The sequence below is a fragment of the Heterodontus francisci genome, chromosome 8 (genome assembly GCF_036365525.1).
Source record: "Heterodontus francisci isolate sHetFra1 chromosome 8, sHetFra1.hap1, whole genome shotgun sequence".
Taxonomy (NCBI): domain Eukaryota; kingdom Metazoa; phylum Chordata; class Chondrichthyes; order Heterodontiformes; family Heterodontidae; genus Heterodontus; species Heterodontus francisci.
In genome coordinates, this window is record NC_090378.1 from 45134701 (window position 1) to 45161967 (window position 27267).

Genomic DNA, 27267 nt, shown 5'->3' on the forward strand with positions numbered 1-27267 from the left:
ACTGATTGTCTTCGTGAGTGACATTTGACTGCTCTGATGGTCTACTGATGCAACTGTACTGCAATGATATGACACTCTACAAATTCACTGTGGGTGTGGATTGCCTAGCGCAGATATTACAGAGTAAGTAAAAAGAATTGGGTACGGTGTTTATTTCACAGCAGAGATGATGAAAGAGAAAGGAAAAAGCTATTTTCTGTATACAATAAATTGCATGGCAAGAGTTGGTGGATTAATTAAAGCAGTCTTTGTTGTAGTATCGTCCATTGTTATTCTGGTTTCAAGGAAAGAGTTGAGAATGGCACTTCCATTGAAGATATGTGTACATATTGTTTAACATTTCAGCATTGTAAATTGTACAAAGTTAAAAAATATTCAGGGAAAATAAACGAATATTACATCCACATATGTGGTATAAACTGAATTAACAGATGCTTTAATTTAAACCTGGATATAATGCTGACAACACCATTTGCTAGGATTAAAGGTTGACTTTGGCACAATCCCCACCTGCAGCCTCACTTATAATAGGACAATTAAAATAAATCAGTCTTTGGATGAATATGGCAACTAACTGAAAGGTCTCCATTTTAAAGCTTAAATTTTGTTAACAAAAGTGGAGCCTGATATCTCTGAAATGCATTTTAGGAATTTAACAGATTACCTTCACTCTTACTACAAGACTAACATCATGAACTTTTTAAATCCCTAAATGACAACACATCCGTTTAGGTTCATTTTCCCGCCAAGGTGAAAGGTGAACAGGAAGTGATGTGCAGTGGGGTAAATAAAAGGCGGGAACAGGAGCAGTTTTTTTTTCCGCTGCCATATTTTAAACAGAAAGGGTTGGGAAACCCGGGAAATATTAAGAATAATTTATTACTTAAATAATTATTCTTGTTGTTCGGTCTCTGTAGGGTTATATTATTTATATATAGGCAGAAAGCAAATACGAGCCTGAAGGAGAATTTGAAATGGCGGATCAGGAACCGAGCGCCTCCACGTCCAGTGTCCCAGCCAGCGGCGAGGGGTGAGTGAGTATGTGAGATAGAGAGGGAGGGAGCAGCCGCTCGTTTTGCTGCAGCTTTTCCTGGGGGCTCCGGGGCTAGTGCTGCGCTGCGCGTGCGCTCGCTGTCGCCGCGTTCCACGTTTTTGCTACAATGTGCAAGGAGCGCGAGAGCCGGACCCTCCGTTCATCTGGTGAAGCAGCGACTGACCGACAGAGCTGCAAACGCACCGCTCCTCTTGCAGGAACGCAATGTGCACCCCCATGCGTACATGTGTCCTCTTTAAGTTTTACTGGAGCTGTTTGAGACTTTCAAAAAAAAACACGACCACCAGAAACGCTGTCCGGACCATTTTTTTAAAAACCACTAAAATGCCGTCCGTTTGCTGTAGTTTTTGTTTCGCTGGCTGCTGTGTAACCCTTTCCACGAAGAAATGTATTAACGGAAGTTGGTATTTCTGATAGCCTGTACTTTTAATGGAATGAGTGTTCGAAGTAATTGATCTTGAGCAAGAGTTTAAATCGTTAACGCTTAGTAACAACTTTAAAACTTATTTTGAGAGCGGTTTAAAACCGTACAGGGGCATATGCAGTAAGTGTTGCTTACTTTAATGAATAATAAGTTGAATAAACTGACCTATCAATGTTCACCCTTCTAGGACGCTAACTCTGACATCACCATTTACAATTATTGGTCTAGTTTCCTGTTGGTAGATTATTTCAAGTACACATCGTACGTAGAGGCTTTTTCTCTTCTGAATTTACGTTTCTTATTTTTAAAGAATTTTTTCTGGAGGTGGATGATGTGGCAAGGCTGCACTTATTGACTGCCTGATTGCCCTGTGAAGGTAGTGATTGGTACTGTTGTCGTTGTCATGGTGTTCCGGCAATAAAGTTTTTAGTGGAGAATTTTTCATTTCGAGGAATTATAACGATTGACCATTGAGTGATCTGGAACCGGCAGTGTTTCCACTGCATTGTTGCTGTAGTCCCTTTTTCGTGCTCGAGATTGTATGGGGATGGTGTACTTTGAAGTTTATGTAATATGTATATAGAAGGCTGGTTCTAGATCTTTGTGGGTCACTTAGTTATGTACCATGTGGCTTTGAGGGACACATGTGAAGTTCAAATCTGTTATGCTTTGTGTTTTTTATGTACTCTGGGTGGGGAATTTGTGTGTCTTGCCAAGAGTGGCTCAGTAGCACCACTACTGATTGAGCTTGCTGAGCCCTGAAGGCTATAGCTGCCAGCCTGTGCCTGCACCAGGTGGGGTGAGAACTGACCAGGAAAAACCTACTTGAACTTGTCTTCACCAATCTACCTGTCACAGAAGCATCTGCCCATGACAGCATTGGTAGGAGTGACCAATGCATAGTCCTTGTGGAGATGAAGTCCTGACTTCACAATGGAGGGAGTCCTCAGTGTGTTGTGTGGCACTGCCACTGCTGAATGGGATGGATTCAGAGCAGATCTGGCAGCTCAAAACTGGACATCTACGATGTGCTTGGGCCATCACCAGCAGAATTGTGTTCCACCACAATCTGTAACCTGGCATATCCTTACTCTATCATTAACATCGAGCCAGGGAACTAACCCTTGTTAAATGAAGAGTGTAGGAGAGCATGCCAGGAGCAGCACCAGGCATACCTAAAAATGAGGTGCCAACCTGGTGAAGCTACAATACAGGACTGCATGCTATAGACAGAGCTCTGCAGTCCTGCCATATCCAGTTGTGAATGATGGTTGACAATTAAACAACTAATGGGAGAAGGTACCATTTAATATCCCAGTATATGAGTACAAATGTAGCCATCTTCAACCAGGAAACTGTCATGTGGATGATCCATCTCTGAACCCTCCTGAAGTCCCCACCATTACAAAAGCCAATCTTCCAATTCAGTTTTATCCATATGATGCCAAGAAACCACTGAGTGCACTGGATGCAGCAAAGATTATGGACCCTGATAACATCCCAGCTGTAGTGCTGCAGCACTAGCTGCATCACCTTCCAAGCTGTTCATGTACAGCTATAACATTAGCATCTACCCAACAATGTGTAAAATTGCCCAGATATGTCCTATCCACAAAAAGCAAGACAAATGGGTGGCGCAGTGGTTAGCATTGCAGCCTCACAGCTCCAGTAACCCGGGTTCAGTTCTGGGTACTGTCTGTGTGGAGTTTGCAAGTTCTCCCTGTGACCGCGTGGGTTTCCGTCGGGTGCTACGATTTCCTCCCACAGCCAAAGACGTGCAGGTTGATGGGTAAATTGGCCTTTGTAAATTGCCCCTAGTATAGGTAGGTGGTATGAGAATGGTGGGGATGTAGTAGGGAATATGGGAGTAATGTAGGATTAGTATAAATAGGTGGTTGTTGGTCGGCACAGACTTCGTGGGCTGAAGGGCATGTTTCAGTGCTGTATCTCTAAATAAATAAAATTTTAAAAATCAAGCTGGCCAATTACTACCCCATCTGTCTATTCTCACTCATCAGCAAAGTGATGGAAGGTGTAGTTGACAGTGCTATCAAATGGCAGTTATTCAGTAATTATCTGCTCGCCAATGCTCCGATTTAGTTCTGCCAGGGCTACTTGGCTCCAGGCCTCATTACAGCCTTGGTCTAAACATGGACAAAAGAGCTGAATTCCAGAGGTGAGGTAAAAGTGACTGACCTTAACAACAAGGCAGCATTTGACAGTGTGGCATCAAGGAACCCTTTTAAGAAAGATCCAACCATGGCTTACTAGGAAAGTTAAGGATAGTATTAGATTAAAAGGAGGCTTATAATGTTGACAGAATAGTAGTAAGCCTGAGGATTGGAAGTGTTTTAGTAACTAGCACAGGGCGACCAGAAAGTTGAGGGAAAAATAGAATATGAAAGTAAATTAGCCAGAACTATATAAACAGATTGTAAGAAATTTCACAAGTATATAAAAAGGAGTAGTTGCAATAAACATTGGTCCCTTGGAGGCAGAGACAGGAGAAATTATCATGGGGAATGAGAAAATGACAGACATTGAACAAATATTTTCTGTCTGCACAGTAGAAAGCAGAAATGGAACGTAATCAAAAGTCAGTGTGGATTTGTTAAGGGAAGATCTAGTTTGACCAACTTGATCGAATTTTTTTGAAGTAACAAGGAAGATAGATGAGGGTAGTGCAGTTGATGTGGTCTACATGGATTTTTAGCAAGGCTTGTGACGAGGTCCCACATGGCAGACTGGTTTTAAAAAAAAAAATCCCATGGGATCCAGGGAAATCCAGCAAGGTGGATACAAAGTTGACTCAGTGGCAGGAAACAAAGGGTAATTTGTTGATGGTTTTTTTTTTTTAGTGACTGGAGGGCTGTTTCCAGTGGCATTCTGCAGGGTTCAGTACTGGGTCCCCTGCTTTTTGTGGTATTAATTGACAATTTGGACGCAAGTGTAGGGGGCACGATCAAGAAGTTTGCAGATGAGACAAAAATTGCCCATGTGGTAGATAGGGAGGAGGATAGCTGTAGGCAGCAGAAAGATATTGATGGTCTGGTCAGATGGGCAGAAAAGTGGCAAATGGAATTCAACCTGGAGAAGTGTGAGGTGATGCATTTGGGGAGGTCAACACGATTAATGAGAAAATATGAAGTGTAGAGGAAGTGAGGGACCTTGGAGTGAATGTCCACTGATCGATAAGGTGGTTAAGAAGGCATATGGAATCCTTTCCTTTATTAGCCAAGGTATAGAATATAAGAGCAGGGAGGTTATGCTGGAACTGTGTGACTCATTGGTTACGCCACAACTTGAGTACTGTGCGTAGGTTTGGTCATCTCATTAGAGAGGATGTAATTGTGGTAGAGAGGGTACAGAGGAGATTTACATTGACGAAGTTGCCAGGTCTGGAAAAATGTAGCTATGAGGAAAGATTGAATAGGCTGGGGTTGTTCTCCTTGGAACAGAGAAGACTGAGGAGATCTGATTGAAATGTACAAAATTTTGAGGGGCTTGGATAGAGAGGAGGTGAAGGGTCAGTGACGAGGGGGCATAGATTTAAAGTGATTGGTAGAAAAATTAGAGGGGAGATGAGGAAAAACCTTTTGCACCCAGAGGATGGTGGGGATCTGGAACTCACTGCCTGAAAGGGTAATTGAGGCAGAAACCCTCAACTCATTTAAAAGGAGTCTGGATATGCACCTCAAGTGCCATAAGCTGCAGGGCTACAGACCAAATGCTGGAAGGTGGGATTAGAATATGTGGATTGTTTTTCAGCTGGCACAAACACGATGGGCCAAGTGGCCTCCTTCTGTGTCTTAAACTTTCTATGATTCTATGAAGAGGCTAATAAGAGTGAGGACTTAAGGTAATTAATATCGGCAGAGAAAAAAAATTTGAGAAACTTTAGGGATTAAAAGCTGACATCCCCAGGATCTGATGGTCTACATCCTAGGTTCTAAAAGAGGTAGTTGCAGAAATAGTGGATGCAATAGTTATGATTTTCTAAAATTCCCTAGATTCTATAAACAGTCCCAGCCAATTGGAAGTTAGCAAATGTCACACTATTATTCAAGAAAGGTAGGAGACAGAAAACCGAGCAATACAGATCAGTTAGCCTGACATCACTTGTCAAAGTGCTGGAATCTATAGTTAAGGAAGTCTTCAACAATGCACTTGGAAAATCATATGATCAGACAGTCAGTGTGGTTTTATGAAAGGGAAATTGTGCTTTACAAATTTATTGGGTTTTTTGAGGATGTAACTAGTTAGGTTAGTGTAAGGGAACCGGTAATAGTATACCTGGATTTTCAAAAGGCTGAACAGAAGCTTAAGCAAGATAATGGCTCATGGAGTTGGGGGTAATATATTGGCATGGATAGAGGATTGGTTAATGGACAGGAAGCAGAGAGTAGGGATAAATGGGGCATTTTCAACTTGGCAGGTTGTAACTAGTGGAGTGCCACAAAGATTAGTGCTGTGGCCTCAGCTGTTCTACAATCTACATTCAAGATTTGGACAAAAAGACCAAGAGTAATGTATCTAAATTTGCTAATGATACAAAGCTAGTTGGGAATGTAAATTGAGGACAGACTGCAAAGATATCAACAGGTTAAGTGCTTGACATTCATTGGCATTACCATTATTGAATGCCCATCAACAGCTTGGGCATTCCCTTTGACCAGAAATTTAACTGGACCAGCCACATTATTACTGTGGTTACAAGACAAGTCAGAGGCATTCTGTGGTGTGACTCATCTCCTGACTCCCCCAAAGACAGTCCATCATCGACGAGACGCAAGTCAGGAGTGTGATGGAATACTCTCCACTTGCCTGGATGAGTGCAATGTCAACAACACTCAAGAAGTTTGACATAATCCAAGACTAAGTAGTCCACTTGATTGGCACCCCAACCACCACATTGAATATTCAATCCCTCCACCACTGGCACGTCATGGCTGCAACTATTTATAAAATACACGGCAGCAACTTTGCAAGGCTTCTTTTGACAGTATCTCCCAAACTTAGTATCGCTACCACTTAGGAGGACATGAATAGAAGGCACATGGAAACACCACCTGCAATTCCCCTCCAAGTCATACACCACCCTGACTTGGAAATGTATCTCTGTCCTGTATCATTGCTCAAAATCCTGGAGCTTGTTACCTAAAGTTTCAGTAGGGGACTACTTTGGGAATAGTGATCACAATTCCGTAAGCTTTAAAATACTCATGGACAAAGATGAGTGGTCCTAAAGGAAGAGTGCTAAATTGGGGGAAGGCCAACTATACCAAAATTCAGCATGGAGCTGGGGAATGTAGATTGGGAGCAGCTGTTTGAAGGTAAATCCACATGTGATATGTGGGAGGCTTTTAAAGAGGTTCATGAGCGTGCAGGAGAGCCATGTTCCTGTGAAAATGAGGGATAGAAATGGCAAGATTAGGGAACCATGGATGACAGGTGAAATTGAGACTAGCTAAGAGGAAAAAGGAAGCATACATAAGGTCTAGGAGGCTGATGAAAGACGAAGCTTTGAAAGAATATCGGGAATGTAGGACCAATCTGAAACGAGGAATTAAGAGGGCTAAAAGGGGTCATGAAATATCTTCAGCAAACAGGGTTAAAGAACATCCCAAAGCCTTTTATTCATATATAAGGAGAAAGAGAGTAACGAGAGAAAGGATTGGCCCACTAAAGGACAAAGGAGGAATGTTATGCTTGGAGTCAGAGAAAATGGGTGAGATTCTAAACGAGTACTTTGCATCAGTATTCACCGAGGAGAGGGACATGACGGATGTTTAGGTTAGGAACAGATGTTTGATTACTCTAGGTCAAGTCGGCATAAGGAGGGAGGAAGTGTTGGGTATTCTAAAGGGCATTAAGGTGGACAAGTCCCCAGGTCCGGATGGGATCTATCCCAGGTTACTGAGGGAAGCGAGAGAGGAAATAGCTGGGGCCTTAACAGATATCTTTGCAGCATCCTTAAACTCGGGTGAGGTCCCGGAGGACTGGAGAATTGCTAATGTTGTCCCCTTGTTTAAGAAGGCTAGCAGGGATAATTCAGGTAATTATAGACTGGTGAACCTGACTTCAGTGGTAGGGAAGCTGCTGGAGAAGATACTGAGGGATAGGATCTATTCCCATTTGGAAGAAAATGGGCTTATCAGTGATAGGCAACATGGTTTTGTGCAGGGAAGGTCATGTCTTACCAACTTAATAGAATTCTTTGAGGAAGTGACAAAGTTGATTGATGAGGGAAGGGCTGTCGATGTCATATACATGGACTTCAGTAAGGCGTTTGATAAGGTTCCCCATGGCAGGCTGATGGAGAAAGTGAAGGCGCATGGGGTCCAAGGTGTACTAGCTAGATGGATAAAGAACTGGCTGGGCAACAGGAGACAGAGTAGCAGTGGAAGGGAGTTTCTCAAAATGGAGACGTGTGACCAGTGGTGTTCCACAGGGATCTGTGCTGGGACCACTGTTTGTGATATACATTAATGATTTGGAGGAAAGTATAGGTGGACTGATTAGCAAGTTTGCAGACGACACTAAGATTGGTGGAGTAGCAGATAGTGAAGGGGACTGTCAGAGAATACAGCAGAATATAGATAGATTGGAGATTTGGGCAGAGAAATGGCAGATGGAGTTCAATCAGGGAAAATGTGAGGTGATGCATTTTGGAAGATCCAATTCAAGAGTGAACTATACAGTAAATGGAAAAGTCCTGGGGAAAATTGATGTCCAGAGAGATTTGGGTGTTCAGGTCCACTGTTCCCTGAAGGTGGCAACGCAGGTAAATAGAGTGGTCAAGAAGGCATACGGCATGCTTTCCTTCATCGGACGGGGTATTGAGTACAAGAGTTGGCAGGTCATGTTACAGTTGTATAGGACTTTGGTTCGGCCACATTTGGAATACTGCGTGCAGTTCTGGTCGCCACATTACCAAAAGGATGTGGATACTTTGGAGAGGGTGCAGAGGAGGTTCACCAGGATGTTGCCTGGTATGGAGGGCGCTAGCTATGAAGAGAGGTTGAGTAGATTAGGATTATTTTCATTAGAAAGACGGAGGTTGAGGGGGGACCTGATTGAGGTGTACAAAATCATGAGAGGTATAGACAAGAGGCTTTTTCCCAGAGTGGGGGTTTCAATTACTAGTGGACACGAGTTCAAAGTGAAAGGGGAAAAGTTTAGGGGGGATATGCGTGGAAAGTTCTTTACGCAGAGGGTGGTGGGTGCCTGGAATGTGTTGCCAGCGGAGGTGGTAGATGCGGGCACGATGGCGTCTTTTAAGATGTATCTAGACAGATACATGAATGGGCAGGAAGAAAAGAGATACAGACCCTTAGAAAATAGGCGACATGTTTAGATAGAGGATCTGGATTTGTGCAGGCTTGGAGGGCCGAAGGGCCTGTTCCTGAGCTGTAATTTTCTTTTCTTTGTTCTAAACAGCCCTGTGGTAGTATCTTCTCACAGACTGCAATGGTTCAGGAAGGCGGCTCACCACAACCTTCTTTAGGGTGATTGGGGATGGGCAATAAATGCTGGCTTTTTTTTTTTGCAGTGACGTCCACATGATTACAATATCTCTAGTTGCTACTACAGACACTTCTAGACACCAAGTCTTTCGAACAAGTCTTTAACCACTAATGGGAGTTATTTAGCTGTGATAGCTAGGTCATGCATGTGATGAAAATTTAATGTTTAATACTGTGTGATCCCTGTTTTGGTTCCTGTGATGAAGTTTGGTTTTTATTAGGTTATTACATTAAAATAATAAGCTTTACTGACACTTATCTTAAGGGTACCACTAAAATAAATAGCTTCCTTAGAACTGATTCTAGTTCTGAACTATCATTGTGAAGTGTATTGGTGTTGCATCTGATGTGCCTCCTTATGGGTGCTAATCTACAGTAACTTCACTGTATTCTGAAGTTTACTTTCTGCAGAATGTTAAATGTTAAACATGGTGAGAAAATAGTTGCTTAACAAATACTGGAGTAAATTTTACCACCTATGTTCAGTAACCACTTCGTCCCTTGAATTGTCAGTTTTTCCCACAGTGCTTTTTTTAACCATTTAAAGGAGGAAATTGGTCTTGTATGAATAGGTTTATATTTAATATGCTTGAACAAATTTCTGGGCATCCCAAAGTAACCCACAGGCAATGAATTGTCACTTATGTAGCCATCTATGGCTGCTAATTAATCAATAGATTATCTGTTGATCAGGTTATTGGGAGGGATATTCTACATGTACCTGAACTGGTGCAATGGTAGAAATTGGTGTTGGTCGGTCTTGAACCCACAATCTTTGAGGTGAGGCGAATGTAATCACTGTGCCAAACTTTTTTTTGTTTTGTTTTCAGCGGTGTGAATTTCTTAGTATTTTGATCAGTATTTAGCCAAGTTAAGTATTTTCCCTTTTAATGTTCTCAAACATTTAGTTAAAATTCTATTTATTTCAGATCTGGCATTTGATTCTACCTGCAGTTTGATTATGCTTCCATCATTCTGATCAAGATAGGAGCAGGTTGATGGCAGCACGTGTCTCATTGTGTTGGCGGTAAAGGCCTGCTCGGGTTTGCAAAAAAAAAACCCCGACCAGAGTCTGACAGAACCATGTATGACCTGACCAGAGTCCTTCCATTTTTTTTCCCATGCCTGACCCAACTATCCGTTAACTTGCCTTCTGTTTTTCACTTTGTTGCTGATCTGCACAAGCATAAAATAACTAACAAAATCACCTTTTCTAGTCCAAAAAATAAATTAACAGTGGAGCCACTTACCTGTGATAGTGTGCGCGACCCGACCCCCGACACTTGTCGTCTGGTTCAGGTCGGGTAGCAGGCCTTTAGTTGGTGGTTTCCATGATCCAGATGGTTCTTGCTGACGAAAGGCTGAGTTTCACACTTAATGCTAGAAGTGATTGCTTTCTGAAGTTCCACACAGACTGATCACTTGGTTTTGTTGGTGCCTTTTTATGTAAAGTGCTAAAAGGAGTGGAACTTTTAAGTAAGGTGCAATGTGCTGCTAGATTAGACCCAGAGGTACAGTGTTCAAATCTCAACAGTTGCAAAATTGTAGCCAATAAAATGGCAACTTTTTCAGTCGTTGCTCCGGTCTGACCTACAATTCTAGCCCCACACTGGTTGCTTCTTGTGGCTGTCTGAAGTAGTCTAGTAGGCAGCAACACCCTCATTCTAAGAATTTGCAGGAAGTGAAATTTCCATTTCCTTTGTGGAACAAATTGGACGACCAAGTTTAATAATGAACCCTCTGTTGTATAATGTTTATTGGAGAACGAGGGACACTCTCTTTTAATGATACATAACATCAAAGCAGTACATGAAATTTGACTTGGTCATTCAGCTAGAATTATGCTTGCTGGCACAGACACAGCAAGGTACTGAACGGGGCATAAAAACTATTGAACTAGAATTGATTCATCCAACTGTTTAACATATCTCTTCAAATGGTGCTTTTTACAAAACTGATGAGCAGGATTTTTGGGTCAAAATGTAGATCATTTAAACCCTTTTAAGGGAAATGATGCAAGATTTTATTTATTTAGAGATGCAGCACTGACACAGGCCCTTCGGCCCACCGAGTCTGTGCCGACCATCAGCCACCCATTTATACTAATCCTATACTAATTCCATATTCCTACCACATCCCCACCTGTCCCTATATTTCCCTACCACCTACCTATACTAGGGGCAATTTATAATGGCCAATTTACCTATCACCCTGCAAGTCTTTGGTGGTGGGAGGAAACTGGAGTACCTGGCGAAAACCCACGCAGACACAGGGAGAACTTGCAAACTCCACACAGGCAGTACCCAGGATTGAACCCAGGTCGCTGGAGCTGTGAGGCTGCGATGCTAGCAACTGTGCCACCCAAGATGTCCATAGAATTCAGATGCTTTAATCAGAACTGAAAACTAGCTAAGTAATACCATGTGGCATCTTTCTTTGCCATTTCCAACTTTTATGCCTGGTGAAGTTTTGATATCTGGGAATTGCCCCAGATTTTTGCTTTTTTATAATGGACTCTACTAATGGGTCATGATTCAATCTGTAGTAATTGGCTTTATTCAGATTGATAGGATCATTCAACCTGTTTGCTATAATGGTTTTTGAACAGGTGTTCAGCTGCATTGCCATAAATGCAGTCTGATTTTATTTTGAATCTTTCAGGGAAGATGGTTTAAAATTTTATTTTAAGCAAAATATATTTCCCTGTTTTGAATTTTATCATTCTGTGCAAGTTTTAAAACTGGACAATTTTGGTGACAAGATGGTAAAAGTTGGTATCTTGTATCATATATTAATTCATGTAACATTTCATTTTTTTTGTAGTGCTGATGTTGGTGTTGAAGCCATGAAGCTACTTGGGACTGGCAAAAGACACATGGTAATGGAAGATTTTGTAGCAGCTGTCAATGCCTTTCAGGATGCATGCAGACTATTGTAAGTATTTTGCTATGGGCTGTATGATGTGAAATTTGCAGAAGAGAAATGTCTGGTACCAGTTGCCCTGAAAATGGCATTGTTTAGAAGTTGATATGGTGGAGGAAGAGTTCATTTACAATAGAGGCTTCAATTTTAATTTTAAGAACATAAAGTACATGTATGGCTTGATGTGCCACGCTGAATTTTTCATGCTGCTCAGATGTTTTTCTTATCTAGGTACTATGTTTTCATGCAGAATGGCCCTCCTCCAAAACCATGACTTTTTATTCCCTTTTTCAATAGGAGCACAACACATGGAGAAATGGCAGAGGAATGTGGTGAAGCCTACTTCTGTTATGGAAAAGCCCTTCTGGAGTTAGCAAGGTTAGTCAACAAATCAGATGATCAAAAATAGATTGGCTAAAGTAGCTGATAAATTTAAAACTGAAGCTTCTCCCCTATATTGCAACACTCAACCTTGACAACTGTGTATCTTAAACTTTCCTAATGTCTTGTCTCTTATCTAATGTAGAAGCCAGATGTTTCACCTATTGAGTTTAGAATTGGGTTGTGTTTTTTAGACTATTCACACATACTTTCTCCCTATGAAATTTATACAGTACCAAGTACTTTGTTTTCTTTTTTAAAAATCCAATTTCTTGTCCATGTACTAACCACTGAGATTTGTGTGGCTTTGTAGACACTAATGTCTATTTTTACTTTTTTTTTTAAAAAGTACTGGTCGGATGATTAACAGGAAAGTTTTGGTACTTACCTTTTGAATCATACACAACAGTTGTTCTGTACAATGTTTGTTAGAAAGTGGGTCACACTTTTCCACTTCACTAAAACTTGTTTTGCAGGCCAGATTTATTTATTTTTTTGTAAATGTTTTTGTCCTGGTGTAGCTGAATAACTAACTGGGTAGTTTTGGGATGAGGTGGTATGAAGAAGCAGGATGTCCATCATGATGTCTTAACTTTCAGAATGGAGAGTGGTGTTCTTGGCAATGCCCTTCAAGGAGTTCCTGATGATGATGATGAAGAAACAGCAGCAGTAGATGAGGACTCCAAAGTAGAAAATGCAGGGAGTGTAGATGGTGAGTATCATTTTTTTGCTTAAGGAGTAGCTTAATGTTTTATGTAACCTGGTTTTTGATTGTACAGCATCTGTAGATCTACATCTGTTATTTTAAAAGCCATTTTGGGAGGGACAGTTTTCTTTCAAGCAAAAATTTGAAGACAAAATGTTTGCCTATTTATGCAGCTGGCCACTCCATAAAATACTTGCAAGTAAACAAACTTTTAAATATTTGTTACTTGGTAGGTGATCAAATTTAGATAGTGGTCTCAGTATACAGTTCTGTTAAGAATCTCATTTCCACAGTGGCTGACGAAATTGTAGTTTGTTGTATAGTGCCAAATTTGCCATTAACCTGATGGTCTTTGCCACTATAGACGAGTATAGGTTGGCTTGCACATACGTCTGTAGTGGATTTGAAGGAATGTGAACTCTTTGGGAGTAGAATGCATAATATGAGTGTATTTCTGTGGGTCATCGTCAAGTATAAAGTGTAGTTCAAACAATTTGGATATAAACCCCAACTTTGTACGAAGGATCAAGGACTTGCAAATATTTTTGGTGAAAGCAAGGTATTTGGATCTTTTTTTTTTAACAACCTGGAGGCAAACCACTGAGATCAAAAATTTGATATGCTTGGAAGTGAATTATGAGCAGATGTAAAGATTTACCCTCCTATATGCAATTTCTCCTATACCTTTTGTCTTAGTTTGTTTTTCTCCAACCCCCACAACTGCACTTGGTATCGTGGCTCGCTAGTGGAATATATTTCTCAAGAAATTCATAAATGTTGCATTGATCTGGTTTAGAATGAAAATTCTAACTTTTTAAAAATAAGTTCTGCCCTGAGTTGGTGAGCAGGTGTTTGGACCCTTGCAGTCAAAGGATGCTGAATAACATAAGAACTGGGGCAGGGAAATGGAATTAGCAATTGATCTGTACTGCTGACTTTTTGACTAAACTTAAAATTCTACTTGACTTTTTTTCTCCCCCACTTTCCTTGAAACCTTTCAACAGTGACTGTGTATCTAGGCAGTCTCAGGCAGACTTTGGCTAATGCCAGCTTTAGCAACTCCAATTTTATGCATTTCTTTTTCCTTTTTAATGTGTATAGAAAAAGAAAGAGAGGAATTGAGGGGACAGGTGTACGCAGCACTAGCTGAAGAGAAGAATGATAAGCCAGTGGAAGACGAGGCACCAGCTGAAAATGTTTCTGGTGACCAGGATGTAGTTCATGAAAAAAAAGGAAGTCCTACAGAGACTCCTAGTAATGAAGGAAAAGTAAACTCTCCTTCAGGAGAGCTCTATACCACTGAGAATGAAATGCAAACCAAAATAGAATCACCAGTTGACGCAGATGATATTTGTACAAGTGAACCAATGGATGAAGTAGTAGATTCCCATCTGGGGAAAGGTGATGGTATCCAGGCGAGGAAAGTGAAGGACCATGTGAACGTTTCGGAAGAGACGACTGTAACAGATTCCCCTGTGATGGATTCTGGGGAGATGGCAACTACCGATTCAACAGTGGAAATTGTTGGTAAAATCAAATTGGAGGAAAAAGTAGCTGTTCCTTTGAAAGATGTTCTGGGGGAGCAAAATAAAAAATCAAATGCAGATGGAGGACCTGCACAAGAGAAGCTGAAAGCTGATGAAAGTGAAGAAACTGGCAAAGAATCAAATGAAAGTAAAATCACAGTTGAGAAGACTGAGGACGGGACTGCCAGTTCTGAAGAACAAATGGAAGAGGGTGAAGGTATAAACTTGAGGACACAGTGTTCAGATTTACAAAGTTGGTTTAAATGGTTAAATGGCCTGGGGATAATTAAACTAAAACTACACAATTGTCTCTTGCTTACAGGCATTAAACCTTTTTATGGCTGTTAGTACCTAATTGGTCTTTATAAACACTTGGTGAATCTGCCCACTTAACACTACTATGAAGAGCACAAAGGAATGGAGAAAGTGGTGTTTTTATTAACTTGCACTGATCACGGGATAAAACTCTGCTCTTGTTGCACAGTGATAAAGTGCAGGGCACTAATTTTTACACTTATCTGTGTAATGCAGTGCTGGAGAATAAACCCAGACACTGTAATAGATAGTAATTCCAAGCGCTTTCAACTTTGCATTAATGGATTTGAATAGATTGAAGGCCAAACAGACTCTTGAAATAGTGAGGTACTCTTTCTTTCAGGAAGACTTGGTTCTAATTTATTCTGCTAATGAGTCAGACACTGACTCCAGATTTGGTCTGTTTACACTGATTGCAGTGTTCACTTATAGTGCAATTCCATTATTTTTTCATCGATGACAGGCGTGTAGGCTAACTGGGGAGGCAGTGGCATAGTCACTAGATAGTAATCCAGAGGCCCAGGCAAATGCTCTAGGATATGGGTTCGAATCCCAGCAGAGCAGATGGTGAAATTTGAACTCCATTAAATCTGGAATTTAAAAACTAGTCTAATGGTGACCATGAAACCATTGTCGATTTTGTTGTAAAAACACATCTGTTTCAGTAATGTCCTTACCTGGTCTGGCCTACATCTGACTCCAGACCTGCAGCAATGTGGTTGACTCTTAAATGCTCTCTGAAATGGCCTAGCAAGCCACTCCGTTCAAGGGAAATTAGGGATGGGCATAGCCAGTGGCGCCAATATCCCATGAAGGATCTTTTTTTTTTTTTAAAAACTGGATAGCTGTCTGCAGTAGTTTCATAGCTACTCATCGACCTTTTTATCCTGTCAACAGAACTGGGGAAACCCACTAACTTTGACGGTCTGTTTTGATGAAAGGTCAGAGACCTGAAACGTTAATTGCTTTTCTCTCCACAGATGCTGTCTGACCTGCATATTTCTAGCATTTTCTGGTTTTTTTTTTTTTGATTTCCAGCACCCACTGTTTTGCTTTTTGTACTTTTTTTAAACCTGGGTAGCTTGTAAACCTAGTGAATATTTCCACATTTTTAAATCTCCAAGTACTTCAAAAGTTGAAAATTCCAATTATTGGTAGCTGTTTAGAAAATTAGGGTATGGATCCAGAATTAAATTGTAGTATTTCCAGTAACTCACTTTCTAGTGAAAGCTGCCTATAATTCAGTAATTGGCATGCTCACTCTTGGATCATTAAAATTATGGTTGGTAAACAAAGTTAGTAGGTTTTATTGAGATAAAGGCACACTGGAGCAGAGGGAACTTGGTGTAACCTGTGATTGCAGGATGCAATAAGGACAGTCCTTCTATAAGTGACCAATTTTCACTGCTAATGTATAAATATTTTACATCAATCTTTCCAGATGCTTCCTGTGCTGCAGATGCAAGTGGTGATGATGAAAATGAAGAGACTGCTGAAGAAAAGGTGGGTTAACTATCTTCAAAGGCCAGCTTCGATGAAAGGATCGAGAATGAGAGGGCACAGATTTAAAGTAATTGGTAAAAGAAGCAAAAGCAACATGAGGAAAAGCTTTTTCACACAGCAAGTGGTTGAAGTCTGGAATGCACTGCCTGAGGTGGAGGCAGGTTCAATTGAAGCATTCAAAAGGGAATTGGACTATTATCTGAAGAGGAAGAATGCGCAGGATTATGGGGAGAAGGCAGGGGAGCAGCACTAGGTGAATTGCTCGTTCAGAGCCTGTGCAGACACAATGGGCTGAATGGCCTCCTTCTGCACTGTAACAATTCTGAGATTGAGTTTGAATTTGAGATTTAAAATGCAAATTTTTCATTGCAGGATGCTGAAAGTGAAGAGGTTGATAATTTGCAGCTGGCCTGGGAAATGCTTGAATTGGCAAAAGTGATCTTCAAAAGGCAAGTCCTCAATAAGCCAGCATATTGGCATTTAAAAATTGTCATGGTTTTTATGCCTTTACTTAGTAATTAAGGTGTTTAGTTTTAACACTAATAGAACAATTCAATGCATTGATTAATTCTGTATAGCACAACCTCAGCTGCATTTGGTTAATCTTTCAGGCAAGAAACCAAAGAAGTACAACTGTGTGCAGCACAAGCTTATCTGAAACTGGGAGAAGTTGGAATAGAATCTGGTAATTTTTTTTTTAAACTGCATGGTTTTTAACAGTTTCTACTGTACAGTAGAACTAATACACTTGTTCCATCTTGTGGCTTGTAAATGTTTGCTGACAATTTCAGAAATGGATTAACTGAATATTAAGTTTGGCCCTTTATGATATTGATGTGTAAAGTGCTACAGATTGATAAGCTTCTTCTATTACAGAGAACTACATACAGGCTATTGATGATTTCAGCGAGTGTTTGAACATTCAGGAAAAACATCTTGAGCCACATAACCGACTACTAGCAGAGACCCATTATCAACTGGGGCTGGCCTACAGTTTTAACAATCAATATGATTTCTCTCTCAAGCACTTCAAGGAGTCCTTTAGTGTCATAGAGAAAAGGTTAGGTAAGGAGAATAAGCTTAGTTTTTAAAATGTAAAATGTGTTCTGCTTTTCATCTGTGGTGGATAATGCTTGCAATACCTACACTGCTATGCTTTGTTTCCTGCAGGGTTTACTATAAGACTAGACTGGTGAATATAAGGTGCTAGCTACTTGGTCTTTTTCCAAATAAAATTGACCATGCGCTGTTGCTTTAGAAATGAAGAATATTATTGGGTTCACTGATAGCTTGTATTCAACATGTAAGGTGTCTGTTTAATAGGGGTGGGGTGGGAAAAGACTATATGACATGCAGTTAATGCACTGAGTACATCCACCGAACCAGAAATGGAAGCTTTTTTCCAGGTTTGTTTCATTTTGGTAGGAAGAATGAGGCAATAAACAAATGTTACAATTTCAATGGGCATTCATATATGAAATCTTTGAAGAAAGATTGATAAGGCTGTTAAAGCATATGGGATCCCTAGCCTTAGAGATGTAAAGTACAAATGCAAGAAAGTTATGCTAAATCTTTATAAAACACTAGTTTGTCCTTAACTGGAGTGTTCTGTTCTGAGCACCACACTTTATGAAAGATGTCAAGGTGTTGGAGATGGTCCAGAGATTTACCAGAATGGTATTCAGGATGAACAATTTTGTGGAGAGACTATAGACCTAGGATTATTCTCTTTGGAACAGAAAAGGTTGAGGGAATTTAAGGGGTGTTCAAAATTATGGGGCTTTGCATAAATGAGAACTGGCAGGTTGGTCAGTAAGCAAGGATGTAAAATGATTGGAAATCAAACTAGAGAGGGGAGTATTTTTTGTGCTGAGTTATGATGTATGATTTGGAATGCACTGCTTGAAAGGGTGGCAGAAGCAGATTCAACAGTAACTTTCAAATGCCAATTGGCTATTACTTGAAAGGAACATTTGCAGGGATAAGAAATCAGAGTGGGCTTAATGGGATAGCTTTCGAAGGCACAATGAGCTAAATTGCCACCTCCTGTAAGATTGATTTTGTAAGTGACTTGAATTGTTCGAACAGTAGTGTCACCTCTCCTTGTATATTTGTCTCAGATTGCCACTTAAGTCTTAGAAAGGCTATTTAATATGAAATAATGACCACCTTTGGCAAACATGTGAAGCAGACTGCAGACTGGTTTCAATCTCACATTGAAGAGCTGAAACCTGTCCTAGCCGCTAAGCTCATTGCACTGTTGAACTACTAGAAAGCCCGCAGCGTTAACTTCCGTAGCACTTAAAGCAGCCAGATGTGCTGCACAAAGAACAGCCAGGCATTGTGCAAATGACTACTGGCAACACCTATGCAGTCATATTCAGCTGGCCTCTGACACCTGAAACATCAGAGGAATGTATGATGGCATTAAGAGAGCTTTTGGGCCAACCATCAAGAAGATCGCACCCCCCCCCCCCCCCCCCCAACCCCCTCAAGTCTAAATCAGGGGACACAATCATTGACCAATGCAAGCAAATGGACTGCTGGGTGGAGCACCACCTGAACTGTACTCCAGGGAAAATGTCACTGAGACTGTCGTCAATGCAGCCCAGTCTCTGCCAGTCAATGGATGACCTGGGCATACAGCCAACAAAATCTGAACTCTGATGCCATTGATTCTCTAGCCAGTGGAAAAGCCCCTAGGAAGGACGGCATTACCCCTGAAATAATCGAGTGCCAAGCCTGCTATACTTTCAGCACTCTACAAACTGTTTTGCCTGTGCTGGGACAAGGGAGCAGTACCACAGGACATGCACGATGCCAATATCATCCTCTAAGAACAAGGTTAACTGCAGCAACTACCATGGAATCTCCCTGCTCAACGTAGTAGGGAAAGTCTTCACTCGAGTCGCTTTAAACAAGCTCAAGAAGCTGGCTGAACATATCTACCCTGAGGCACAGTGTGGCTTTCGAGCAGAGATCCACCATTGACATGCTGTTCTCCCTTCGCCAGCTACAGGAGAAATGCCGTGAACATCAGATGCCCCTCTACGTTGCTTTCATTGATCTCACCAAAGCCTTTGACCTAGTCAGCAGATGTGGCTTCTTCAGACTACTAGAAAAGATTGGATGTCCACCAAAGCTACTAAGTATGATCACCTCATTCCATGACAATATGAAAGGCGCAATTCAGCATAGCGACGCCTCATCAGACCCCTTTCCTATCCTGAGTGGTGTGAAACAGGGCTGTGTTTTCGCACCTACTTTTTGGGATCATCATCTCCCTGCTGCTCTCGCATGCGTTCAAGTCTTAAGGAATTTTCCTCCACACAAGATCAGGTGGCAGGTTGTTCAACCTTGCCTGTCTAAGAGCGAAGACCAAAGGACAAAGTCCTCATCAGGGAACTCCTCTTTGCTGATGATGCTGCATTAACATCTCACTGAAGAGTGTCTGCAGAGACTTATCGACAGGATTGCAGCTGCCTGCAACGAATTTGGCCTAACTATCGGCCTCAAGAAAACTAACATCATGGGACAGGATGTCAGAAATGCTCCGTCCATCAATATTGGTGATCACACTCTGGAAGTGGTTCAAGAGTTCACCTACCTAGGCTCAACTATCACCAGTAACCTGTCTCTGGATGCAGAAATCAACAAGCGCATGGGAAAGGCTTCCACTGCTATGTCCAGACTGGCCGAGAGTGTGGGAAAATGGCACACTGACACGGAACACAAAAGTCCGAGTGTATCAAGCCTGTGTCCTCAGTACCTTGCTCTACGGCAGCGAGGCCTGGACAACGTATGTCAGCCAAGAGTGGCGTCTCAATTCATTCCATCTTCGCTGCCTCAGGAGAATCCTTGGCATCAGGTGGCAGGACCGTATCTCCAGCACAGAAGTCCTCGAGGCTGGGGATGTTGGCCGCCTATACACCTCAAGCGCCGCTGGCTCAGTAAGAAGACTTGGCCATGTGAAGACTTGGCGTATGGAAGGTGGCAGGATCCTCAAGGACACATTGTACAGCGAGCTCGTCACTGGTATCGGACCCACCAGCCGTTCATGTCTCCGCTTTAAAGATGTTTGCAAACGCAACATGAAGTCCTGTGACATTGATCACAAGTTGTGGGAGTCAGTTGCCAGTGATTGCCAGAGCTGGCGGGCAACCATAAAGGCAGGGCTAAACAGTGGTGAATCGAAGAGACTTGGCAGTTGGCAGGAAAAAAGACAAGTGCAAGGGGAGAGCCAACTGTGTAACAGCCCTGACCACCAATTTTATCTGCAGCACCTGTGGAAGAGTCTTGCACTCTAGAATTGGTCTTTATAGACACTCCAGGCACTGCTTCACAAACCACTGACCACCTCCAGGTGCTTACCCATTGTGTCGAGACAAGGAGGCCAAAGAAGAAGAATAGTCCACATTGGAATTTTGGTTAGACCTTTTTTAAAAGTTGCCCTTTGGCATTAATGGGATTGGGGACAATATATTAGCATGAATTGGTTGACACACAAAATAAGACTAGGAATAAACCGGTCATTTTGAGATGGCAGGGTGTAACTAATGGAGTGCCGTAAGGATCATTGCTCTTTGGGCTTCAGCTGTTTACAATGTATACCAATGACTTGGATGAGGGAACAGTGTAACATACCCAAGTTTGCTGACTATATTGGGTGGGAAGGTGAGCTGTGAGGAGGACGCAAAGGAATCCAAACTGGTGAAGTGTGAAGTTATCCACTTTGTTGGGAAGAATATTTCTTCAAAAGGTTAGGCTACTAAATGTTGGTATTTGGATGGATTTGGGGATCCTTGCATGTTAACCTTGTGATTCATGTATCAGAACAGCAAGCAATTAAGATGGCAAATGGTATATTAGCCTTTATTGCATGGGGTTGGAGTATGTGTAAGGAAGTCTTGCTGCAATTGTATAGGACATTGAGGAGACAACCCCTTGAGTACTGTGTACAGTTTTGTTCTTAGGTAAGAAGATATTCTTTTTTTTAAAAAAGAGGAGTGAAGGTTCATTAGAACCTCCTGTGAGGAGAGTGGGCCTTTTATTCTCGAGTTTAGAAGAATGAGAATTGTAGAAAACTTGAAGGTCTTGACCAATAAATGCTACTGGCAAGGCTAGAACTGGGGTTTGTAGTCTTGGGATAAGAGGTCAGCCATTTAAGACTGATATGGGAAGCATTTTGGGAGGACTAACAAAGCAAGGGAATATATAATGGGTGGTAGGACCCTAGCAAGTACAGAGGGTAAGAGGGACCTTGGTGTACTTGCAGCACAGGTAGATAAGGTGGTTAGGAAGGCATATGGAATACTTTTATTAGCCGAGGCGTAGAATGTAAGAGCAGGGAGGTTATGATGGAGCTGTATAAAACGCTAGTTAGGCCACAGCTGGAATACTGTGTATAGTTCTGGTTGCCACACTATAGGAAGGATGTGATTGCACTGGAGATGGTGCAGGGAAGATTCACCAGGTTGTTGACTGGGCTGGAGCATTTCGGCTATGAAGAGAGACTGGATAGGCTAGGTTTGTTTTCCTTGGAGCAGAGAAGGCTGAGGGGAGACCTGATAGAGGTATACAAAATTGAGAGGTAGATGGGAAGAAACCTTTTCCCTTAGTGTCAATAACTGGGGGGCATAGATTTAAGGTAAAGGGCAGGAGGTTTGGAAGGGATTTGAGGGGGAAAAAAATTTCACCCAGAGGGTGGTTGGAATCTAGAACACATTACCTGAAGGGGTGGTAGAGGCAGGAATCCTCAAAATTGAATTATTTAGATGAGCACTTGAAACTCCATAGCATACAAGGCTACAGGCCAAGTGCTGGAAACTGGAATTAGATTAGATAGATGCTTGGTAGTCAGTATGGACACGATTGGCCGAAGGGCCTATTTCTGTGCTGTATAACTCTGACTCTAAATTTCTTCATGCAGGGATGTGAATCTTTTAGAATTCTTTACCCCAGAAAGTTGTGGATACTGCATTGTTGAGTGCATTCAAGGTTGAAATCCATAGATTTTCAAAAACAGGGATTCAGGGGTCATGGGGATAGAAGTTCAGCCATGATCTTACAGAATGGCAGAGCAGGTTTGAATGTACAGCCTACTCCTATTTCTTGTGGAAATGAGCCTTTTATGGCTGCTTTAGGCATCCAGCCTCTTGGTAAGCTTTATTGAAAAAAAAAAAGAACTGTTGGATTTGTAGTTATACCAATTCATGCTTTTTCTGCAGCTATGTTGACAGAAAGGATTGAGAAAGCAGAAGAGAAAGGCAAATCTCCAGCAAAAGACACTGATGCTGCTTCTGAAGATAAGAGGGAGGTTGAGGAACTTAAAGAGCTATTGCCAGAAATCAAGGCAAAAATTGAGGATGCAGAAGAATCCAAAGATGATGGAAAAGCAACTAAAGCCCTTCAGGAAACATTGGTCAGTGCATGTTGAATAGGAAATTAATTGATTGGCAGGGACTAGACAACTGGCTGCTTGGGTGGATGACTTGGAACCTATGGAAGTGTGTGTTCTATTGTCTGTTACAATGAGGACAAAATACCACACTACATTAATAAAAGTACAAGAAATTATGATTCAAAGATTGGCTTTTGTGGCATTATTATTGTTCCCCTCTATCTGATAGAATTACATAGATACTGCTCAGAAATGGGCCATTTTGGTCCACTGAGTCTGCTGGTGTTTATACTCAACACTAGTCTTCCATTCCAGCTACCTCCTCTTGGCCTTTCAGCATAATTTTCTATGTCCTTTTCTTCCATCTAGATTAATTTTGAAAGCATTTAAGTGATTTTTGCCTCTGGCTGTTCCCTGTAGTTTTTTTTTTAATTCATTCATGGGATATCACTGACTAGGCCAGCATTTATTGCCCATCCCTAATTGCCCTTGAGAATGTGGTGGTACGCTGCCGCCTTGAACTGCTGCAGTCCATGTGAGGTAGGTGCACCCACAGTACTGTTAAGGGAGTTCCAGGATTTTGACCCAGTGACAGTGAAGGAATGTGGATATAGTTCCAAGTCAGAATGGTGTGAGACTTGGAGGGGGAACTTGCAGGTGGTGGTGCTCCCAAGCATTTGCTGCCCTTGTCCTTCTAGTTGGTAGGGGTTGTGGGTTTGGAAGGTGCTGCCTAAGGAGCCTTGATGCGTTGCTGCAGTTCATCTTGTAGATGGTACACACTGCTGCCACTGCATCAGTGGTGGAGGGTGTGAATGTTTGTTTGTGGATGGAGTGTCAATCAAGCAGGCTGCTTTGCCCTGGATGGTCTCAAGCTTCTTGAGTGTTGGAGCTGCATCCATCCAGGCAAGTGGACACTATTCCATCACACTCATGACTGCTGAAGTAGCCAGTTCCACTCAATAAATTTCTCATTTCACTATTGGATTGCTTAGTAACTATCTTGTATTTTATGGTAAATAAAAGCAAAATGCTGGAAATACTCCACAGGTCTGGCAGTAACTCTGCTGCTCTCTCCAGAGATAACGTTTCAGGTCAGTGTTCTGAAGAAGGGTCACTGACCTGAAACATTAACTCTGTCTCTCCACAGATGCTGCCAGATCTGTTGAGTATTTCCAGCATTTCTTGTTATTTGTATTTTATGGTCCCTACTTTTGGATTCTCCCACAAGTGGAAACATTCTCTCCATTCATTCAACCTATTCATAATTTGAAAGACCTTTAGCAGGTATCCTCTTAAGTGTCCTTCCAAAAAAAGCTCCCTAACCTGTTCAATCTTTCCCAATAAATGTAATCTTTCTGTTCTGCTACTGTCCCTGTAAATCTCTTGGCACTTTCTCCAGTGTTTTAATGTGGAGACTGGAGCTACGTGCAATAATTGTGGCCTGATCAGGGTTCTTTTTACAAGTTTAAAGCAACTTCTCTGCTTTTGAAATCTACACCATTTTATTCAAAAAAGCTAACCAAGCATTTCTGGTTACTTTGCTAAAGTGCAATGCTTTTAATAATTTGTTTCTCTATCCTTCGACCCTATTCAGTTTCGTTTCTTAAAGTGTAGGTGCTTTTGTATTTTTCCTACCAAAGTGCATCACCTCACATTAGCTCATTTAACTGCTTAGGTTGCAAGCTTTCTAATGTCGTCATGTATTATGTTGCATTTTTGCTTGAGTATTAGCTATACCCTCTTGCTCCCCCACATCCAGCCAGTTTGGTATCGAGCTATCAGTTACTGTACTTTTCTTTCTTCCCACATCAGTCTAGACCATCTGGCTTTTCAGGGTTTGAAACAGAAAGTCTTGCGAGCAGTCCACTAGTATCAGCTGTAAGTATTTGTAAAAGATGCCTCCCAGATATACTGCTTATTGCTTTTGAATACAGATAATTTGCTTGAAAGAGGCCCTGGACGATATATTTTCATAACACTATATTCTGAATTGCAGATGCAGGGTGGAAAAGTAACAGATGAAGCTTCTACCTCCAGCTCAAACTGTGTCTCTAACATCTCTCATTTAGTAAGGAAAAAGGTGAGTTTCTTACCGTGTTTGAACTCTTATCTTGCAATTGGCTTTACTACTTGGAGATACTTTGGCTTTGAGGTAATGCTATGCCTGGTCACTCTGTATATCTGGCATGCTGTGTACCCTGGTGACGAGGAATCCATTTTCAGTTAATAGCTCTGTTGCATTTGATCTGGTGTGGATCTCAGCTGCTGCAAACTTTCAAATTCTGTAGGAAGTTTGGAAGTTGGGACAAGTGGATTATGTTGCAAATCTGACGATGCTCAATTTAACTCAAATATTCCCTAAATTTAAGTGTTTTTTCAGGTGGTGGATTTATTCCTCTCCATCCAGTGAGAATGGGGTGACCATGTAGTTAAAATCATGGCCAAAAAAATTCCACTTTTAAAGCCATTTTATTAGATTGCTATGGCACCCTAATTAATTGGATTGCCTATTGAGTAGGACACCCTGTTCAATAAAGGTAGGCAGGGAAGACTAGGAGGTCCTCTTAAAGTAAGTGAATTTCTTCTAGGTTCCTGCTGCCTCAGCCTCCCACTTGCCCACAACTTACCTTGTTTGGTGTAATTTTGACTGCCATGAAGCTGACCAGCTGCCTCTTCCTGGCTGATCAGAATGTAAATGAAGCCCATGAGTATATTGCATGAGCCTCAACTATGGGTGGGTTTGATGCTTACACTACCTGCATGAAGAAACCTGCTAGTTTAAAATCCACATCCACAATGGTGTAGCAGCATGATACAACCAGAATTGCCACTGAATGAAATTCTGCTGATTAATTGAATGCCATTGGGACTGAATACCATGGCCATAGTCTTTTGTAGTATTCCATGATTACATTTTGCTGGCCTCATGAGATGCAGGAAGTTTTGACAAGTATGACAGAAAATAGTTGGTGACTGTAACTTTTATTTCAAATTTTCACTAAAATATTATTGGAATATTGATGTGCTTATTTTGCTAAAGTGTAAAAAGTATTTAAACTTTTAAAGTCTTCATTGCAGAGGAAACCTGAAGACGGTGAGAGGGATAACAAAGAGCCTAAGAAAGCCAAGCAAGAGCAGTCTGCTGTGAATGGTGGGTGTGGTGATACTGCCCATGATAGGAATGGAGTTCCTGAACAAATGGAAGTAAGTTCATTTATAACATGCTTAATGGTCCTTTTTATATAATCCATTTACTTAGAGCCAAATTGGGCTGAAGTATTGGCTAAATGTAGAACCACCAGTAATTAGCAGGATGCAATAGATTTTTAATAATTAACAAATGCCAATTGGAGGAGTTGACTTGCTGCCAATGTGTTGTACAAGCTAGATTCTCATCACTAGTTAAAAGTACTTGTATGTAGTTTGCCCATTTTCCTAAAATAGACCTGACGCATGCAAGAATATGTAACTGGTAATGCAAGGATCCTTCTAGATGGTAGTGTGGACTTAAATAGATATTCAGTGTTTCACACTGGTCACTGCACATTGAGTCAACTTTTCATGCCTTGTAACTTTCATCAAACAGTAACCTCAGACATGATGGATTTTAACCCAAAGAAACTGTTTGGAACAGGATCTGCTCCTGTGCAATTATTGTTGGATTATCAAACTAGTCAGACTATTAGTAATTACATATTAGATGTAAGAAACCTTCATGATCTATTTCTAAATGTTTATACAAAATTTTAACCCGCTTTTTCTTTTTCTTTCAGAAGAAACTGCTTCCCTGAAGAAATCTGAGCCAGAAGCTCAGTGCTAGTTAATGGATGTTCAGATGATTGGCAATACTTTGCCCACATACTGGACTTTTTTTGTACATAATGTATTTTTTGATTGGCTTTTTGAACTGTTTTTGTAACATTGTGGAAAAATTCAATAAAGATGTAATTTGCAAACAGGAGTCTTGGAGTATTTAACAGCTTTGCACCTTCAATTTTTGGATTAAGCAACTAAATATTTGTATGGTATGAATAGTTTCAAAACTAACATCTTAATAGCTGGTATATAAGTACACAATTCTGCTTGTTTATTTAGATTAGTTCACTACAAGCTGTTTTTTTTTTAGTTTAAGCTGGTGGCTTTATTTCATTAAGATTTATTTTGTTCCCTTTGTTTTCTTTCTTTCTCCACCCCCCCATACTAGTATTTGTCCTGTGGTCAGTGATGCAAGGCACCTTTCATTAAACCAGGCCATCATCTGCTGTTGGGTTTTGCTTGCATGATGCAGCAAAATAGTCTGGGCCCAGGTGAAGTCTCCATCTTGGACTGGCAAATGAGATACTGGACCTAGCACCTACAAGCATTTTTCCAGTTGACTTTGTTCATGCAGCTAAATTTGCATTTCACTTTGTAGTTAAAGAGCTATTGAGATACCACCAGAAGGTTGCTTAGTGTTGATCTAAAGTTGGGTACAACCAATGATTGCCACAAAGGAACGTACACAAAACTG

The 27267-nt window shown here is 41.2% G+C and overlaps 2 protein-coding genes across 4 annotated transcripts in view; one reads left to right on the forward strand and one right to left on the reverse strand.

Moving 5' to 3' along the window:
• Positions 1-10517, reverse strand: part of LOC137372796 (peroxiredoxin-1-like) — a 125445-nt gene extending 114928 nt beyond the window's left edge. For both annotated transcript variants that reach the window (XM_068037059.1, XM_068037060.1), the window contains exon 1: positions 10255-10517. The gene's annotated coding sequence lies outside the window, so the exon portion shown is untranslated. The remainder of the gene's footprint in view (positions 1-10254) is intronic.
• Positions 770-26713, forward strand: nasp (nuclear autoantigenic sperm protein (histone-binding)). Of its 2 annotated transcripts, none has more exons than XM_068037054.1 (14): positions 770-1030; positions 11828-11938; positions 12224-12304; positions 12907-13019; positions 14115-14756; positions 16296-16357; positions 16730-16806; positions 16969-17042; positions 17234-17422; positions 22585-22778; positions 24570-24635; positions 24754-24837; positions 25824-25961; positions 26531-26713. In XM_068037054.1, the coding sequence occupies exons 1-14, from the start codon at positions 975-977 to the stop codon at positions 26546-26548; spliced, it is 1905 nt and encodes a 634-aa protein (XP_067893155.1). In that variant the 5' UTR covers positions 770-974; the 3' UTR covers positions 26549-26713. The 2 variants fall into 2 exon arrangements, with proteins under 2 accessions (XP_067893155.1, XP_067893156.1); XM_068037055.1 differs by having other exon boundaries at positions 25836-25961.
• The last annotated feature ends 554 nt before the right edge of the window (positions 26714-27267 follow it).